Here is an 18,633-nt window from a genome sequence, read left to right on the forward strand (position 1 = left end):
TATGATTGAGGGGAAGTGCAAAGCATTAGATGAAGATTGGGATAAGCAATGGAAAAAGAAAGATAAAACCATGAGATGGGCACTCTCAAATTCTGATGCTCTAAAACAATACCGAACAAGCATCTTCTGTGTATTGTCGAAGGCTTTCACGGCCGGCATACGATGGCTGGTGTGGGTCTTCCGGGCTGTGTGGCCGTGGTCTTGAAGTCTTGTTTCCTAACGTTTCACCAGCACCTGTGACCAGCATCTTCAGAGTGCAGGAGCACAGACAGGAGCAGTTCTCTCTGTGCCCAGGGTGAAGTGACCCTTCTGTGGGTATTTATAGAGATCTGGGGGGGGGGGGTGGGTTACTGAGTGGCTGCTTGTTTTGGAGTCAGCATCTGTGTGTATTTTCCTGGGGATTAGGCAGGGTTTTTTCTTCTACTGAATTGTTAACAAGGGGCTGCTGGGGGTGATTAGCAAGTTCATTGTGTGAACTGTTCACATGTCCTGGTGGTTGAGCAGAGTTCGTTGACCTTTTGCAGGCTGTATTTTTCAGGGTTGGTAGCCAGGTTTTGTTGATTTTTAGACTCTCCTCTTTTTTATTGAAACTGTGCTGGTGTTTGTGATTCTCAATGGCTTCCCGGTATAGCCTGGTATAGTGGCTGTTGGCGTTGTCCAGTATCTCTGTGTTTTCAAATAGGATTTTGTGTCCAGTGTGCTTGAGAGCATGTTCAGCTACTGCAGATTTTTCTGGTTGCTGTAGTCACCGCCGCAGGAGTATACCGCATACCATGCAGTTGCGGGCAAGTATACATCGGGACCACAAAACGCAGCATCCATACCAGGATAAAAGAACACGAAAGACACTGCAGACTACAGCAACCAGAAAAATCTGCAGTAGCTGAACATGCTCTCAAACACACTGGACACAAAATCCTATTTGAAAACACAGAGATACTGGACAACACCAACAGCCACTATATCAGGCTATACCGGGAAGCCATTGAGATTCACAAACACCAGCACAGTTTCAATAAAAAAGAGGAGAGTCTAAAAATCAACAAAACCTGGCTACCAATCCTGAAAAATACAGCCTGCAAAAGGTCAACGAACTCAGCTCAACCACCAGGACGTGTGAACAGTTCACACAATGAACTTGCTAATCACCCCCAGCAGCCCCTCGTTAACAATTCAATAGAAGAAAAAACCCTGCCTAATCCCCAGGAAAATACACACAGATGCTGACTCCAAAACAAGCAGCCACTCAGTAACCCAACCCCCCCCACACCCCCCCATCTCTATAAATACCCACAGAAGGGTCACTTCACCCTGGGCACAGAGAGAACTGCTCCTGTCTGTGCTCCTGCACTCTGAAGATGCTGGTCACAGGTGCTGGTGAAATGTTAGGAAACAAGACTACGGCCACACAGCCCGGAAGACCCACACCAGCCAAGCATCTTCTGTCTTAGCATTTGCCAAATAATACTTAGCACAGACTGATAAAGGGACTTACCTTAGACTAACCTTGGCCTACTGAAATTAATAGTTAAAAATTAGAAGGTTTGCAGTGTTTGTTTTTTGGTTATATGAGAGAGATTGGGGAGGGGGGGCTGTTTTTGTTTTGTTGACACATAAATATGTTCAGCACATAAGCAGAGCAGCTGAAATGCATTAATCAGACTGTATTGCTTGAAAGACCCTTCCATTTCTATGGTTGTAATAATAACAACAACAACATTGACAAAATCACCATCAGTCCATTGCAAAAGGCAGCTTTACTTGGAACAGCTTCCATCCTGCGACGATACCTTTAACACCATCAAACCTCTGCCTATCCCAGGTCCTTGGGAAGGACTCCGCAGATGGATAAAAATGTCAAATCCAGTCTAAACATCTGGCTGGCTGTGCGACCAACCATATAACAACAACAACAACATCATCCAGTCTAAACATCTAGCTGACTGTGCGAGCAACAATAATAATAATTTATTAAACTTGTAGGCCACCCAGCTCTCAGTGACTCTGGGCAGCTCGCAACAATCAAAGGAGTTACAATAATTACTGTCAATCTCATTCGGACATAGAATAAAGGCCATGGTTTTTCTCACTGCAGCAGAAACCACAAAAGAGGGAATGGAAATGGAATTAGGAAAGGGTGTTATTTCCAATGTGCCCCTTCTGTCCAATTCAGCAATAATTCATTCAGCAATGAGCAAGCCAGGCCAAAGGAGCAGAAAGAGACTCAAAGCCATCCAGCATCTGACACAGGTTTCTGCATTTTCTCTTATTAGATGTTTATAGGGGTGTGTCAGATACACACATTTGTATTTTATAATCTGTGGATACAAATGATCTCTCTCAAGATTATTGAGAACGGTCACGCTGGTGGGGAATTCTAGAAGTTGTAATCCCAAGACATCAGGAGCCATGTTTAGACTCCAAGTAACAAAACTGGGATGATCTTTGAGACTGAATACACTGGCCACCCCTGTTCAATGAGCCTATTTCTTTCTAATGCCAGCATACAGACAAGCGCTATCCAGACTTGAGTTACATGACCCTCCCCCTGCCCTGCACTCCACAATTGTCAGAATACACCAAAGGAGTATTCGGCCTCCATCTACAAACATCAAGTGAAATCTGATATATGGGACTGAATCAACTAGCAAACTCAGAGGGGAAGAGAAATGTTCACGCACCCACCAAAAGAGATGCCAAATTCAATGGGCCATGTAGCAAATGCCTCAGTTTCCCCTCACTGCATCCGCAAGGGTTTCAGAAATCCCAGAGTTTCTCCACCAGGAACTCAAACTCACTTGTTAGCTGCATCTATCAGGCTATCCCTGGAGGCGGCAAAGAGATGTTCTCTGTGTCTCTGCTTCATCTCATCAGAGATTCCATATAAGAAATTATTCATCCCTAAAAGGAGAAATCACAAATGCTAATAATTCATATCAGTCTTAAGTATAACAGCACCAGATGGTAATCCTACACTCCAGTTCTTCAGTTCATAAACTAAATAGATCCATTTGTTAACATGCACTCCCCTTTAATTTATTTGTCTGGAACGATATGCATATCCAAACATTATGCAAATCAATTCTAAGTAATTCCCCCATTCTGATGCATTTGCATTCGATCAAAGGCAAATAGCTTAATATGTAAACACAGAGAACAATTGTTTGCCTTAACTGAAACAGCTAACTGGATTTCTCTACTTAAAAATGTATAAGAGATAAGTGAATTTGCTTGCAAACTAATATTACAATTTTCAGAATTCTGGCTTATTTATTTTCAACCACCTAGAGTCATTTAGAGCTTCTACGGACATTTAAATGGCTGCACTTGATCTCTGCTCAGTTGAAGTTCATTTTTGCTTCAATGCTACCAAGCATTTTGTCATGCTTGGAAGAAGCCTAACAAATGGGTTAGCAAGCTGACCCCTAAAGTTGCCAGATTCTTACTCTGATTTTATGAGAATTATGTTAGTTATCTGTACTTCATCTCAGTGTCCTAATTTGGTGCCAAAAATTCTAACTACTCATACAAGCTAATGGGATCAGAGCGAGCAATGACTGATGAGGAAAGAGATCTTGGAGTAATGGCAAACAGTTCAATGTGGGTGAGGACACAGCATACATCTGCTGTGTCTGTAGGGAGAATGGTTTTGAAAACAGAGATGCCAATATCATTATGCCCTTATATAAATTAATACTTCAACCGCATCTGGAATATTATATGCAGTTCTGGTCATCACATCTCAGAAAGGATATAGTGGAGCTAGAGAAGGTCCAGAGGAGGGCAAGTAAGATGACCAAGGGGCTGGAGCACTTCCCTATGAGGAAAGGTTGAGACATTTGGAGCTTTATTATCTAGAAATGAGGCAAATGAAAGGGGACATGATTGAGCTGTACAAAATCATGCATGGTGTGGACAAAGTGGACAAGGAGAAGCTTTTTCACCTTCCCAAAATACTAGAATGAGACATTACCCAATGATGCTGAATCCTGGAAGAATCAGGACAAAAGGAATTTTTTTAACACAATGGGTAATTAAACTTTGGAATTTGCTACTATATGTAGTGCTGGCTACCAGCTTGGCTTCAAAAAAGGATTGAACTGATTCATGGAAGTCATGGGGATGAATGGCTGTTACCCTATGTGGCTGCCTCTGAAGGCCATCTGCTGAGAGACTAGTGGGCTTTCTTGTGCTGTTGGTTGGCCACTATGAGAACAGACTGCTGGACTAGATGGGCCAAGGGTCCGATCCTGCAGGTCACTGGTTATGTTCTTATGAACAAAGGAGGATGTTTTCCCCTAGTCTTGGGATGGAGAACTTGGATGAGGAGATTCAAGGTCATGGGGAGAAGAATTTCAAGCATCTCCTCAGCCCGCAGCCTGAGCCTGTGAAAGCAAAGAGGATGGGACTGGCACCACCCTAAGGAATTCATGGTGTTTAGTTGCAGACTTTGGGAGTTAGAGTTAGTCTGGTGAGATTCTGTCTAGCAGGTGTAAGCTAATAAAGTAACTGAGCAATCCCAGAAATGTCCCATGGAGTTTCCTGGGCTGAACCTGACAAGTCTCTACCATATAGTGCAACTTTTAAGGAAATGTAACATTTATTCATCCAGCTTTACTCTTCCTATCACCATTTTATTTCCCCTAAGCATAAGCAAATGTTCTTCAGAAGTTAAGAAGTGAACTCCTACCCAAGACAACTATGGTTGAGCCAACCATCAAAATGCCTGCAATGTGAAAACTTATGCAGCTCCATCTCAGGGGAGACTGTGCTCATGAGGTTCAGTCCAAAAGAAGAGAAGGCTACCTACCTTTGTCAGAAGGTGCAATTGGAGCATCGACTGATGCAAATACAGCAAGTTTGGCTTCATCAATGTCTTGCTGAGTAAACTCCCCTATCTTAGCCCATTCAGCAGCCTTTTCAAAAGCAGCCAAAGTATTCATGGAGTTTGGATCCCTGTAATGTCAAGGTTGTTATAGTAAGCTTACAGCCAGATAGCACTTCACCTTTTACTTGTGTCAGATTAACCCAAAACACCAAAATGAATTTTATTAGACACCTCACCTGCAAAATACATACATTTGCTACATGGCCTTTGGAAAATAGATCCACTACCCAAATTTTTCATTATCTACATGTATGTGGTTGTGTGACCAATGGAAGGAGTCACACTCTTCATTTACTGATTCTGCACATACATCAAATTCATATAGTATGCTGGGAGCTTTTACTGTACTTGTCTAGATAACAGATTCTTCCAGTCTCATTTAATCTGGGGAGGCCAACTTTTGAATTAAACTACATCCAGGTTTTGGGGAGAGTGAGTGGTGGGGTTGGAGAGTTGACCTCTACAATGTGGAAACAACCATATACTATCCTTGCTTTCCTAATGCAGACTTTCTGAAATTCCCACTTTTGAGGCCATTTGTTCGGCAACCTGAGAAGAATAAAGAATGCTGGTGTTCACCATGACAAATCCAGAAGTTGGGGGAAAAAAGACGGGTCCATGCCACTCTACCTCCTCCCCCCTACTCCCAGTCTAGCTGTTACCTATAGGAGTAGAAACTGAATACGCCGTTATGGGATATGTGAGCACCACCACCATAAGCACCTCCTTTCTCTCTGATTTCCGTATGCAGGAATTTTGCTGTCATTAAACGGGCCAGGAGGCGAAGGCTGAAAGAAGAGAGAACACAAGATAAATCTTCATCAAAAGCTCAGACTCAACTGACTTTCGGGGAAGAAATGGCAAACTGAAGAAATGTGTCAGAACCTCGGAATTTATTGCTTTGTTTCATGTTATAGCTAGCTTGCTCAGTTCTGCCCTAATAAGATGGGGGTATGAGGTGTATAACGGCTAGTGCAGATGGCTTCACTTTATCTAGGCTGCAAGAATGTCAAGGTCGTACCCACGTGAGAGCAAGTGAAGGCACCAGAAATTTAAGAAACTAAAGGGGGAAAAAGAGGGGCAAGTAGTTGGGTTAAAAAAGAGTTGCTTAGCGCGGGGCTTTTCAGTTTCAGCAATTTTATTGCCAAGGACTGTATGCTAATCTTCAATAAACTGACTGACTTTTAGACTGGCTGAGTCTCTGGAGAATGTTTCTGTTTCGTTGGGATTAAAGTTTGCAGTGACTGACAAAATGGGATTTTAAACTTAATTGAAAGAATCCTTCTCCTGGGAAACAGTTGATCTTTTGAATTCCAGAAAAAAAACCCCAGTATGATAGGATGGGATTTTGAAGGTTGGACACTAGAGGGCTCTAGAAGGAAGTAAAGATTATAATTGAAGGAGAAGAACACCTATACAGCCTATTAACACAGAATGGAGCAAAATTTTTATTTATTTATGTATAATTAAATGTGTATGCTGCCTATCTCCTCCCAACGGGTGACCCTGGGTGGCTCACAGTTAAAAGCAGAAACCCCATCAACAATTAAAAATCCCCCATAAATAGTTTAATTAATCCATTAAAAATCAAATATAGACAAAAATATATTAACATTGGATGTACTGAAGGTTATTTGTGAACAATGGACTCAGAACTTAATTTCAAGAGTGTCTGCCATCATAAATTGTGTGTGTATAATGTCATGGGACAAGTTCTGCCAGAAAAGATGAAATAGATTTGAACATGAATTTAAAAACGACTGGCTACAAGAATGATCTGGAAAAAGATGAAATACTAGATATACAAATGAAACTGGCTGATGTTTTAATAATTAAAAGGGATATACAAATAACAAACCAGGAGAGTGATCTGGATAATTTTCCTATATTGGATTTACAAAGGAGGCCTGATAAAGTTTTAGAAGATTTGGTGAGAAGGGACAAAGAAAAAAGAAATCAAGTTCTAGGAGATTATTTGAAGGGATTAAAGACCAAGATTGTCAAAAGTAAAGGGAAGGAAAAGTAAAGTTGGTTTATTTGATCAAGGTTAAAATAGATGTTATTTCTGGTAACCCTTAATGGACTTTTGCTGACATCAGGACTGAACAAGGTTTTAAAGATTTGTCTATAGATAAGAGATGTAATATGGGATGAAGAGATTGTTGTATTTTAAGAGAAAGCGATAAGTTGTTAAAATTCTTTATACTTGTGACGAAGGGGGAAGTTACTTCTTTATATTTTCTTTCTTTGCTATATTCTTATTTGTTTTTCTTGAAAAAATTTTTTTTAAAAAAAAAATAAAAATTTTATTTAATCCTTCCTTCCTTCCCATACTATATTTGATGTCTTTTATGAGTGGCTCTGGGGTTTTTGTTTGTTGGTTAATGTTTCTAATTACTCATTTTCGAATGAACATACAATAAATAAATCAAAATTCAAGATTTACTAGTAAGATTGACTTAATACAATAAACTAAATTCAAGCCAAGGAAACTGTGTCATGACTTAGCTCGAGAGACATTGTGCCTCCAGATGTCTATGTGCAGTAGCCAGGGAACCAATTACTGAAATCAACAGATAATGATTTCCATGATACCTCATGTAAAATTTCACCCTGTGTGAATTCAGTTTATATCTTTGGCAGGTTTGGAACTGGCTTTAAGTCAAAGCATAGATCTACTTTATAATTATGTTCTTTGCATTCCAAAAGAGTCCAGCACCTTGGAGTATAAATCCTCAAGAGAGCATCATCATCTTTTTCCTTATTTCTATTCGCAGCACAGTCACAAGAAGTGATGTTTTACATTCCACCTTCAATTTTATCTGCACAAATATGGTTAGACAGCACATCCCTCTGCCTACCTTGCATAGTCTGGGGCTGTGAAAGGCACAGTTCGAACACAAGCACCAACGTAATTTACAGGGAAGGGAAGCAGAAAATGGGTCTTCATCTGACAGGGCTGAAAAGTGGGATCCTAAAGGAAAAGTCAAAGTGCTTGATTAGACCACCTCTAGCAAAGATTTGTAGGATCAGGTGTCCTTGCCAGAATTTGACTTCTCTCTAGAACTGTCCACCTCCCCCTGACACAAGGAATTTGGTTGTAAGAAATTCATTTCTCTTTCATCAGCTGTCTTAACACTGGACTTTGGAGCTGAGGTAGTCCCTCCACCTACAAAGCTGCTTATGAGCTATATTTAGGACTCCAGATTAATCGCCCACTTCCAGGTTTCCTGTTATTTCAGAAGCATTTCTGAATTCTCCCTGCTTTGTTCTTGCATACATACATTGATTTATGGCTTTGGCCTATGCTGATGGTTACTCTTGGCATCTACAGCAAACACCCCTAAATAGCTATCCTGACCCTTTCCTGCCCCCCAGGATTAGAGGTATGGATACACATGTCTCATGCAAACATATAAATATCTTACATCTTGCATGCCACTTTGACAAAAAAGTGGCATAGAAATATAATAAAAGAAATGTTAGGTTTTACAGAGACTAGTGATTAAGGCGTCAAGTATTATAGCAAGGTCAGCTTCATATTCTCTCTGCAAACCCGCTCTCCCAAAAAAGGGGCAGATAATTATAACTTAGGCCACAGAAAACAGCCTCACCGTTATTAGCTTCCTTGTGATCCGAGAGCAAGCCACTGCCTTACTGCCAGCGGTTTTGGAATCTGAAGGTTTCTAGAAATACAAGACTCAGTTGAAATAGTACAGGTACAACTCAGTCTTACTGAGCAATGCTTCCTAATACTCTGTCCAAATCCAAGTTATGGACGCTGTCTGGCAAAGTCCCTCTCAAGTCAAGCATGGCTCCTTACACCAACCTATCCACATAGGGCTTTTTCGCAGCAGTAGAGAATTGGCTTGCCACTGTTATTCTGGTTTTAGTTTTTTCAATTTCCCAGCTCTGAGATTTCCTAGTGGTTTCTAACTCAAATGCTAACCAGGAGCAACCTCGATTAGCCTTCCAAGATCTGGACACACCCATAGCCAGGATTAAAGATGAAGACTCTCCATGACAGGTATGAACCTTGTATTCCCAAAGGCCACTACAATCCCCATACCCCCAAGCAGCATGGCCACTGGCATTAAACTGAAGCAGGCTGATGTAGGGAAAGGGAACAGGAAGCATTTTCTTGTATCTCCTCCATCATTTGATTTTAACGCAGTTGGGGGGCAGGAGGCTGCGTCCGATCAAAGTAGCAGACACTTAATCAACAACCCACCTCTATAGAATTTTCCCACTAAACCTCTATTAGTTGGCTATAGAAACCGACAATCAGCATTGCTGGGGAATAACACAGGCACTAGATTAGTATTCCCTTCCTCCCTCCTTTCCGCAAAAGCTACTTGAAGTTTTGACAGAAGTGTTTTCTTCCCACTGATTTTATGCTCCTCTTTAAAGCACTTCTCTCCGGCTGCTTTGAAGTTCTCCGTACCAGTCAGAACCAGAGACTCCAGGAGCAAGATACAGCTTAAAGCTGGTCTCCACTATAGCACCCCTTCCTTTGACTGGACACATATGACCTGGGGATTCCTACAAGCTGCTGAAATGTATCACAGTGATATGGCCATTTATTCCTGATAGTTCTCTGCCACAGCACCACCAATGGCTCTGAGCATTCCCTTTATATCTCACATTTGCCTAAGAGAATCCCCAGAATTGGGAACAAACATGTTTTAATTTCCTCCGTTACCTCAATCACATGGGGACGGACGGGCTTCCGTTCCTTTTTACTTCTGGCAATTCCTTGGATAAATTTTTCCACAGCTTTCACGGCACTGGGCATCTGCTGAGGTGTGGCATTCACCGAACATCTGTGTAGGAGGAATACATATAGTTTTCCCCCAAAAGAGGGCTTGTTAGAAATAGAGGCCATCTCTGCTCCTCCCAAACACCTTTTTCCATGTTAAATTACGGATTCCCAATAAGTATGATGGATTTTTCAAATCTTGGGGAAGCTTCAACCATTCCTTATGCCACGCTTGCCATAGTGAGCTCAACGTGACCTCTGGTGAATATAATGAGTAGCTAGCCTGCTTTCCCAGCTTGAAAGCAGAGAACAATTCAGAGGAATGTGCACCTGCTATATCTTAGCTCCAAAGATGGAAGGAAATCCAGGGATTGTTTGGCAGCTCTGGGGCCAAAATCCCCAGAGAACCTTGGATACAGAGGCCAAAATTTTCAAAGCCAACATACTCCTAAGGGTGCTTACTTCCAGAAAAGAGCAGATGCCATTGGACTGAATGGTAGGTAAGCTAAAGCCCTGCCTGGAGTTTGGTTGTTGGTGGTGCTCAAGTTCCTGAATGATTCCTCCTTTGTAGAAAGCCAGCAGAGTTGGGAGCTATGAAGTTTGAGCTTGGTTAGAAAGGTCTGCCTAGAAATGTAGACCCCTGGCATTTGGACTCTCAAGGCCAATGTTTCTCAACCTTTGCAACTTGAATATGTCTGGACTTCTTGGCAACGTGAAGATGTCTGGCTGGCTGGCTGGGGAATTCTGTGAGTTGAAGTCCAGACGTCTTCAAGTTGCCAAGGCTGAGAAACGCTGCTCAAGGCAATAACCTTAAGAAGCAGTCTGAGGTTATTTTCTTCTAAGTCTGGAATCCTACACAATAACAATTCAAGAAGCCTCTTCAAAAGTCCCTTGCTTCAGTCAACTATTTTATTTAGAAATTAGATTTTCACTGGTGGAAACAGCTGGGCACAAAACAACTCTGTAACTGAGGTCTGCAATCAAACAACAGTTTTTGAAATACATAAGGCAGGGAACCAAGTCTTTTTCATCTAGGGACTAACTCTGATGATGATGATGATAATCCCTCCAAGTTTGTGGCAGTGACCTAACAAGTGGGTGAATCTTTTAGCTCTTTTAAAGCTAGTTTTGGGGATTCATTTATAAATCATTAGGTAGGATGAACATTGTTATCATGCATGTTCAGTGGTGCCTGCAAGGATTACAAAGGTGATCCAAGACTCACCGCAGGTTGTCACTATTTAAAAGATATTTCTTGATGCGCGGCAGTTTTCGGAGCACGGGCTTAATATCTGCCATTTCTGCAATTCGCTTCATCAGTTTCACCTGGACAGAAAAAGGTTGGAGGGGAATTAAGAGTAAAAACCTAGATAAGTCCAAGGTTAAAAAAAAAAAAAAGGGTAACCATATCTGGACTGATACATCTACTGATTAGGATGTGCTTATCTATAACGCCCGAGAAGTTTCACTGGAATAAAGTGAGGAATAGGTGTCAGAGATGTGTAAACATTCTGGGGACTGAAACATTCCATCATTCATTATAATGTTCCACCTTTCTCTTAGAACAGTGTTTTTCAACCTTGGCAGCTTTAAGATGTGTGGACTTCAATTCCCAGCATGCTGGCTGGGGAATTCTGGAAGCTGAAGTCCACACATCTTAAAAGTTGCCAAGGTTGAAAAACACTGCCTTAGAACATGCCAGCATAGCTCCCCTAGGAGTGGCTGAGCAGTTTTGTACGAGTCAATCTAGAATCAGGATTTACTTCCAGGGTGCACTGAAATGTTGCATCCCCCGAGGTGAGTTGGGCACATAATCAGTGTGCCCACAGTGAACCTCCATGCCACATCTGAACAAAATATTGCTGCTCACTCAGAATATTCAAAGCCTTTCAACTTTCATGTCTTTTTTCATTTTGGAATTCCTATAACAACCTGGGAAGCTCAGGGAGCATTTCCCAGATGGGAAATGAAAGACCTGTAAATTCAAACTAGGGCAATCTCAAATTGGTGCTCAGAGTCTTAGCCCTATATTGCATCAGTGCAAAGAAAACTATTTCACAGTAAGATCAATGTTTACAAGAAGTGCTTAAATGCTTTGAGGGCCTCAGCCACTGACACTGTGCTTAAATCAGACTGACTAGTGGCCCTGAGAGATCTTGGGTTTCCTTTGAAAGGATCAGCAACTCATCCCCTACCAGAGCCTGAAATTATACTATGAAGGACTGTATCACATGGTCCTCCATGAGGACACCTGGAGCATTTGATGATACCCCAACTACAGTATCAGTGATGGAAGACCGACTTCACATGCAGAAGGTCCAGATTCAGTCTTGAGCATCTCCAGTTCAATGGGGGAAAAAATAGGCACTGGAAAAGACCTCTACTTAGTGCAGAGCTGTGGTCAATCTTAGTGGACCGCATTGGGCAAAATGGACAAATCATCTAACACAGAACAATGGCATCTTCCCTTTTTTCATGCCAGAGGTATCAAACCCTTTCCCTCTCATTTTACCTGCTCCATGCCATTAAACATTTCTTGCAATTCTCCTGCAGGTGTCAGAGTCCTGCTTGCTCTAATTAAGGCATACAGATGTCCAGAATCTGGAATGCCATTTGATAGCTCCTGAGCTGTCATTTTAACCAAGACTTTGAAATGTTCCTCATCTTCAAAATGGGGGCTGCAAAGAGAAACAGGAAAAGGAGAATGGAAAAAAGGACATCTGTTACAAACAAGATGTAGGAGTAAACTGGGTTCTTCAAACGTTTACTAACTAACTCTCTCACTAATGGCCATCACAGCTAGGGCTGCTCGGAGATCTAATTCCATTCACTTCATGCCTCCTCTCAGTCCATCTCCACACTCCTTAAAAGAGCTCACAGCACCATCAGCTCTCCACACAAGGCAATTATTGGCCTTCCCTTCCTCTTAATTAAAGCATCAGCCAACAGGGTTATTCCTGTATCAACCAATATGAAATTATTTAATAAGGTGTTTTAGTATTACCAAGGTCTGTCCATTGGAGGTGGCAGCTATTAAATTCAAATAAACATAAATAAAGCAAACATACATCTGCATCTACAGAAAAAAAATGTCCCCTAAAATGGATCATACTTGTTGAATATTTCAGTCCAGAGATGCATCATGTCAGGCAGATTTCTATCCAGGCATAATGAAGAAAAGACCACACCCTAAAGGAGAAATTTTGGAATGAATGAATGAAACAAAATAAGATAAACCAAAGTGATACCCAGGGAAATTACTTAAGGAACACTAACATGTGATTTTTGCATTAAAAAAAAATTGCCAATGGTAGTTTTGAAATTATAATCAAAAACTGAAATCCAACTTACAAAATTATAAACAAAAGTGATATTAGTCCCTTCTGTAGATATAAATCCCCTATCCAGCAATGACCTACGTTAAGACATTCACTTCACAACTCTAGCACATCTCCATCTTCAGAATTGGAAGGGTCTATTTAAGCCAAGTCCAACCCCTGTCCCCCAGTTCAGTACATAAATCCTAATGAAGAATCATGGTTATTTCAATGGCCATTCAACCTAGACCTTAACGAACATTATAGAGATAGAGAGATAGAGAGTCTCCAGCATGCATAAGTTATCTCCTCTCCTGCAAACCCATCCAACCCTCCCAAAGGCCTGCACCCCACATACTCTGTAACATTTGTCTGATCCGTCAGAAATCAAAAGAAGTTGGAGAGGGGAGAGAAACAACTTTGACCCAAGTTTCCCTGCTTGGTACTATTTCCTCTATTTAGGAAAAAGTGGTGAGAAGATTGTGCTGGGCTAAACTGTCCTTCTCAAATCTTGGCTCTGGAGTGTATAGCTTGCATCATGGAAGACAAGTGGATGAAAGCATTTTACCATTATAAAGCAGCTTAGCTTCTCCTTTTGTACATCTCAGTGTTAAGAACAGTATTACTACCACCTAAGTAGTAATTCTAATTCCACGCCATTTATTATTTGCTTTCCTAACCATAAGAGTAGCCTGGCAATAGAACCAATTATCCAGGGAAGTGGAGTGAACACCCCCCCCCTTTTACTTGTTGGGTTTGACTTGGATCCTTGCATGGAACAGAAACTGGGTCTCGAGAACTTAAACAGCCCCTTTCAGCTCTCTGATTCTACCATAATGCACCCATGGATACTGCACTTTCTGCTCCAAACGCATTAGTCCCATATATTAGCAAACTAATTGTTACAATAATGCTGACAGGTGGACCTGACTTATTATCCTCATACTACAGATAGCGGATTAGGAAGACAGAGAGAAAGAGAGAAAAAAGCAAGTGAAAGAGTTAACAGTTAGATAAAGACCTGGAGAGAGAGAGAGACAATGACAAAGAAGGAAGCCACTTACTGCATCAGACAAAGAGTTAAAGCTCAACCTTGAGACTTCTGATCAGTAACTCTGTCTCAGTAAATACTTAGTTGGTTACCCACGTGCAGCTGAGTGACCAGCCCTTAACTGGAGATGGACTCACCTGTTCATACATGTCCAGATGGGAGTCATCGACGCTGATATGTGGGCCCACAGAAAGGCCACCTGTTTTCAGATCTATTTCCAAGGCCTGTTCTCGGTAGCTGAGTGCTCCACACCCCATCCTTATGAAAAGCAGAGAGAGAAGAACAAGCTGGGTTCTCATACGGATTGTGTGGATCTGCTGACAAGTTATTCCCTCCAGAAGGTTGGGAGTACATCCTAGGTAAATCCCTGCTACTACACCCAGTGATTAGCAAATGTTAATATTTGTGGCAGCAAATTCTTGTTGCAAGGAGAGGGGCATACGTGGCCCTGCATCATTCAGTCTTTCCTGGAACTTGGCATCTCAAGTGCCTCCTCATCCCCCTGCCTTGTGCTTCTGCTTGGATCCTGGCTGTCTGAGATGATACTCAGAATCCTTTTGCTTCCTTATGTCAAGTGTGACTGGGCCAAGTCAGTTACTCTGCTAAGGTGGAGAAGTGGCAGCAATACTCAGAACAAGTTGTGGCCAGATCTAGCATTCCAACCTAGCCCCCAAACCAAGCTATGTTAGGCAATTCCGGCACAAAAGAAGCTGATGGCAAGTGTGATTTGGGGGGAGGTATCCAGGAAAATTCTTGGATGGAGGCGAAAACTGCCGAAACAGCCTCTTCTCTTACTTGGTGATGACACCGCAAAAAAGTGGAACGTAAGGCCGAAGCTCTTCCGGGAGTGTGTTCAGGCTGGAAATGGCTCTGAAATATACCACGCCATTTGTGGGTTGAGTACAATACTGGACAGGGACATCCTCAGCTATGGAGAAACAAGAAGAGATAGCCTTATCAAATGATGTCAGAAATGCTACGCTTAAGACAATTCAACTTAAAACTGTGTCCATGTTGTACATTCAGACTCACTGACCTGTCTTTTTTCTTTTCCCTCAAATCTATAATCCAGCAAGAGAGAAAGGATCACAGGTGTGCAAAGTGATGGAACCTCCCAGTACCGGTAGTCCTCAGGTTATGACGGCAATGGGGACCAGGATCGCTATTGCTAGGTGATGCAGTCATAAAGTGTGATGTCACATGACTGCACTGCTTAACAACAGCAATCTTGGGCAGTCCCGGTTGCCGTCATAACCCTATGATGTGCAGGTTGGAAAGTGGGAAGAAGCAGGAGTCCCAGGTAAGAAAGCATGGGGCTGTCCAGGGGAGTGCCATGGGGGAGGGGAGGGCCTGCGCAGACAAATTGTGGGAAGCTGGGGAGGGGCTGGCGCAGGTCACGTGACCACAGCTCCCCGCGACATCGTAATTGTGAGCCTGGCACCCAAGCGCCCAGATCACAATCACATGACTGCGGGGATGCTGCAATGGCCAGAACTTAAGAGGACCAGTCGTATGTCCATTTTTTCAGTGCCACTGTAACTTTGAACAGTTGCTGAACGAGTGGACGTAAGCTAAGGACTACCTGTACAAGATTCTCTGAGAACAGTCTTTCCCCAGGGCTCCTGTGACCTTATTAAGATTTTTTTACATTTATCTTGTTCAACACATACCCATTTCCACTATGAGGTGTACCTAATCCAAAGGTTCCCCAATACTAGCGTCCGTATCCAAATCTGCTCCTTTGTCAGGAGGGGGGAGACAGAATTGCTGCGCTCCCTCATGTTAGGGGGGAAAAAAGCCCCTTCCCATTGCTGTAAACTGGCCCATCAAGTACACCAGAGGAACTGGCTATATTCCCATAAGGTGGGTTTGTTTGTACATACAGAAGAAGGAACATTATACATTCTTCCCTCTGTTCCAAAGTACTATGTTCCAGAACTCTACTACACTGATACACTATCGCATGCTGTGTAAAAATGGCTGGCTGGGGATTATGGGAACTGAGGACCACACAGGAGTCTGTGAAGTCTACACTCTCCATTTGCTATGTAAGAGAACCCAGTTCTTTTGTTTTTAATCTCTCCCCCATCAAGCTCCAGTTCTCCTAACCTGTAAGTGCCATCTCCAGTTCAGTAAATGGAATCCTTGGTTCAATATCTGAAACTTTCAGAGCAGGGAGACAGGATGTATCTTGAGGCTTGCTCTGCAGATCAAGCAATTCCAAACCTGGCAGATCAAAGGGAACATTAATTCAGCAATTCCAACAAAACCAGTTACTCAAGTTCCCCCACAAGGAAGGGAGCCTTGTAGCATTAGTAAGAACCTGATAATGTCCTCCAGGGAACTATTTCAAGTCCTTAAAAAGGCTATTGATTATTTTAAAGACAAAATGAAAAATACACTTGCAGTGTTTTCAAGAATCATCTGAGTAACCCCCCCCCCCAAAAAAAAAGGACAACACATAGGCTGCAGCATGACACAGCACCCACTGGCTTCCAAAATTTGGGGGGGCTTTTAAATTATGAAATAATTTTAACGTTTACTTTTTGCCTCTTGCAATATTACTTGATGATGCTTTTCATTTGCTTTAGAATCAATGGCTAATTGGGCAGGTCAGTCAGAATCTCCCTAGAAGTTCTGCTGGTTTTGGGGGTGAGGACTCTTCCAGAGAAATTGGATTATTGTAGAACTCCCAGAATTCCCAGCAAGCTTGTTGGAAATGCATTCTGGGAGATGCAGGTCAACACCTCTGGAGAGAAACAGGTTGGGAAGAGCCACTGCAGGTGTAATTCATCACACACTGAGGTCATCTGAGAAATTAGGACTGTTTAATTTCACTGCCACTTGAGTGTTGAATCAAGAGAATGGAATGGAAAATGCAGGAGAAAAAGAAGACTTAGAAAAGAAACTGAAGAGCACTTTCCCCATGCAAAACAAGTATCAGTCAAACAAACAAGGCCACATTTTAACGACCCAGAAGAGATCCACCTTTTTCATAGATTTGCTTCTTCTCTTCTTCGGAAAGGGCCTCAACCTTCTCTTTCAATTTGTCTGCCTCCATTGCCGCTTGCTTGTCATGAAAAGCCGCATCTGGACTCATAGAGAGTGTTAATCTATGTGGGTTGTCCTTTGGCCAAGAAAGAAGAACTCTAATCAGTGTAAAGACAATTTCTCTTGGCTCCTGATGCTGTTCAACAACTGGTATCCATTGCTTTATTAATTACGTCATAGAGAAGCATTAGAGCCTTCCCTTTGCAAGAAAAGCTCTACCAAGGGAAGAAAACCAGAAGATGCACCAAAGACCATTATTTATGGCTGGGGTATACAAGCAAGGAGTCATACAAGCTTGCAGGAGATACAGAATGGTCTCCCTCTGTGGAATGCAAAGCCCCGATGCCTATGAGGCTTGGCATCTTTTCAAAGACCACCCTTTTATGTTGGCATTCCTCAGCCATTTACTCCAACGTTTCTTAAATCAACTGCATGTTTTGAAATGAATAAACAAACTGTACTAAATCAACTGTTTTGTTCTGAAATATTTTTAACATTATTGCAAAAAATGTTTGATTGGCTCTGACTCTGCTGCCCTTCAGAAAGGCTTTAAAAACATGACTCTTCCTGAGAGTCAGGGCTGGCATCATTAAGTTCCCATTGGGAAAAGGGCAGAAATGTGAGTCAGGTTGCCTATTATTGATTTGTTATTGATTATTGATTGTTTTTACTTGTCTGTTTCTTGTAAGCCACCTAGTGTTGCAATGAGTTGGGCAGCCACGTAAATTTTATAATCATGCTGCAATACTAATATCATTGTACATAAATATACGTACAATGTATCATATACTAGTCAAGTTCATGAACTCAAAGAAGCAAGACAGAAAGCATATTGATGCTTTTGAACTCTGGTGTTGGAGAAGACTCTGGAGAATACCATGAATAGCCAAGAAAGCAAACAAATGGGTCACTGACAAACCAACCAAGTTGTCCCACTCGAGGTACAAATGACCAGGCTCAAATCATCATATTCTGAACACATTATAGGAAACCCACCTCTCTTGAAAAGTTCATAACATGGGGAAAAGTGGAAGAAAAATGTGGATGGACTCAATTATGGTGCTGATGGGTCACTGCTGGGATTCCTATTGGGTCAGGTTGGGGACAGATCATCCTGAAGAAAATCTATAGGGTTGCGAAGAGTTGACACTGACATGATGGCACCTAACCAATCAGCCAAGGTCAACTACCGGTGTCTTCATAGACGTGGCTATGTAATTGTTCTTGGGAGCAATGCATTGGTGGTTTGGCACCGTCTATCTCCAAGATGGTTTTTTTTTTTTTTTAAACTTCTTGGTCTAGTCTTAAAGGCCCAGGGTTTCCTAGTAGCCTCCCATTTGCATATAAATCAGGTCCAACTTTGCTTCACTTTTTCAATATCAGCCAAAGGCTGCCAACTACAGAACAGGAGCTCTGCAAGTCCTGCTGGGGGGTGACTGGAGAAGAAAAATGATAAACTTTGGTGAAAACTAAGACAAAAAAGAAAGGAATGGCCTGAAAGGAATGGCAGAAAAACAGAACTAGTAGCAGCTGATGAGTCTGGTATGAAAACGACAATTTCTTTTTC

At 42.0% G+C, this 18,633-nt stretch overlaps 1 protein-coding gene across 2 annotated transcripts in view; it reads right to left on the reverse strand.

Moving 5' to 3' along the window:
* PITRM1 (pitrilysin metallopeptidase 1) overlaps positions 1 to 18,633 on the reverse strand; it is a 37,709-nt gene that overhangs the window by 2,848 nt on the left and 16,228 nt on the right. For both annotated transcript variants that reach the window (XM_025175654.2, XM_088150602.1), the window contains exons 14-26: positions 17,004 to 17,142; positions 16,125 to 16,241; positions 14,811 to 14,943; positions 14,153 to 14,273; positions 12,760 to 12,836; positions 12,160 to 12,325; positions 10,873 to 10,973; positions 9,591 to 9,711; positions 8,503 to 8,574; positions 7,750 to 7,862; positions 5,551 to 5,676; positions 4,811 to 4,956; positions 2,799 to 2,901 (exon numbers count right to left, since the gene is read on the reverse strand). In XM_025175654.2, the coding sequence (XP_025031422.2) occupies positions 2,799 to 2,901; positions 4,811 to 4,956; positions 5,551 to 5,676; positions 7,750 to 7,862; positions 8,503 to 8,574; positions 9,591 to 9,711; positions 10,873 to 10,973; positions 12,160 to 12,325; positions 12,760 to 12,836; positions 14,153 to 14,273; positions 14,811 to 14,943; positions 16,125 to 16,241; positions 17,004 to 17,142 (1,535 nt within the window). The remainder of the gene's footprint in view (positions 1 to 2,798; positions 2,902 to 4,810; positions 4,957 to 5,550; positions 5,677 to 7,749; positions 7,863 to 8,502; positions 8,575 to 9,590; positions 9,712 to 10,872; positions 10,974 to 12,159; positions 12,326 to 12,759; positions 12,837 to 14,152; positions 14,274 to 14,810; positions 14,944 to 16,124; positions 16,242 to 17,003; positions 17,143 to 18,633) is intronic.

This window comes from Python bivittatus, unplaced genomic scaffold (assembly GCF_059951505.1).
Source record: "Python bivittatus isolate LINGU-HERP-01145 unplaced genomic scaffold, Pbiv_v1 ctg000610_np1212, whole genome shotgun sequence".
Taxonomy (NCBI): Eukaryota; Metazoa; Chordata; class Lepidosauria; order Squamata; family Pythonidae; genus Python; species Python bivittatus.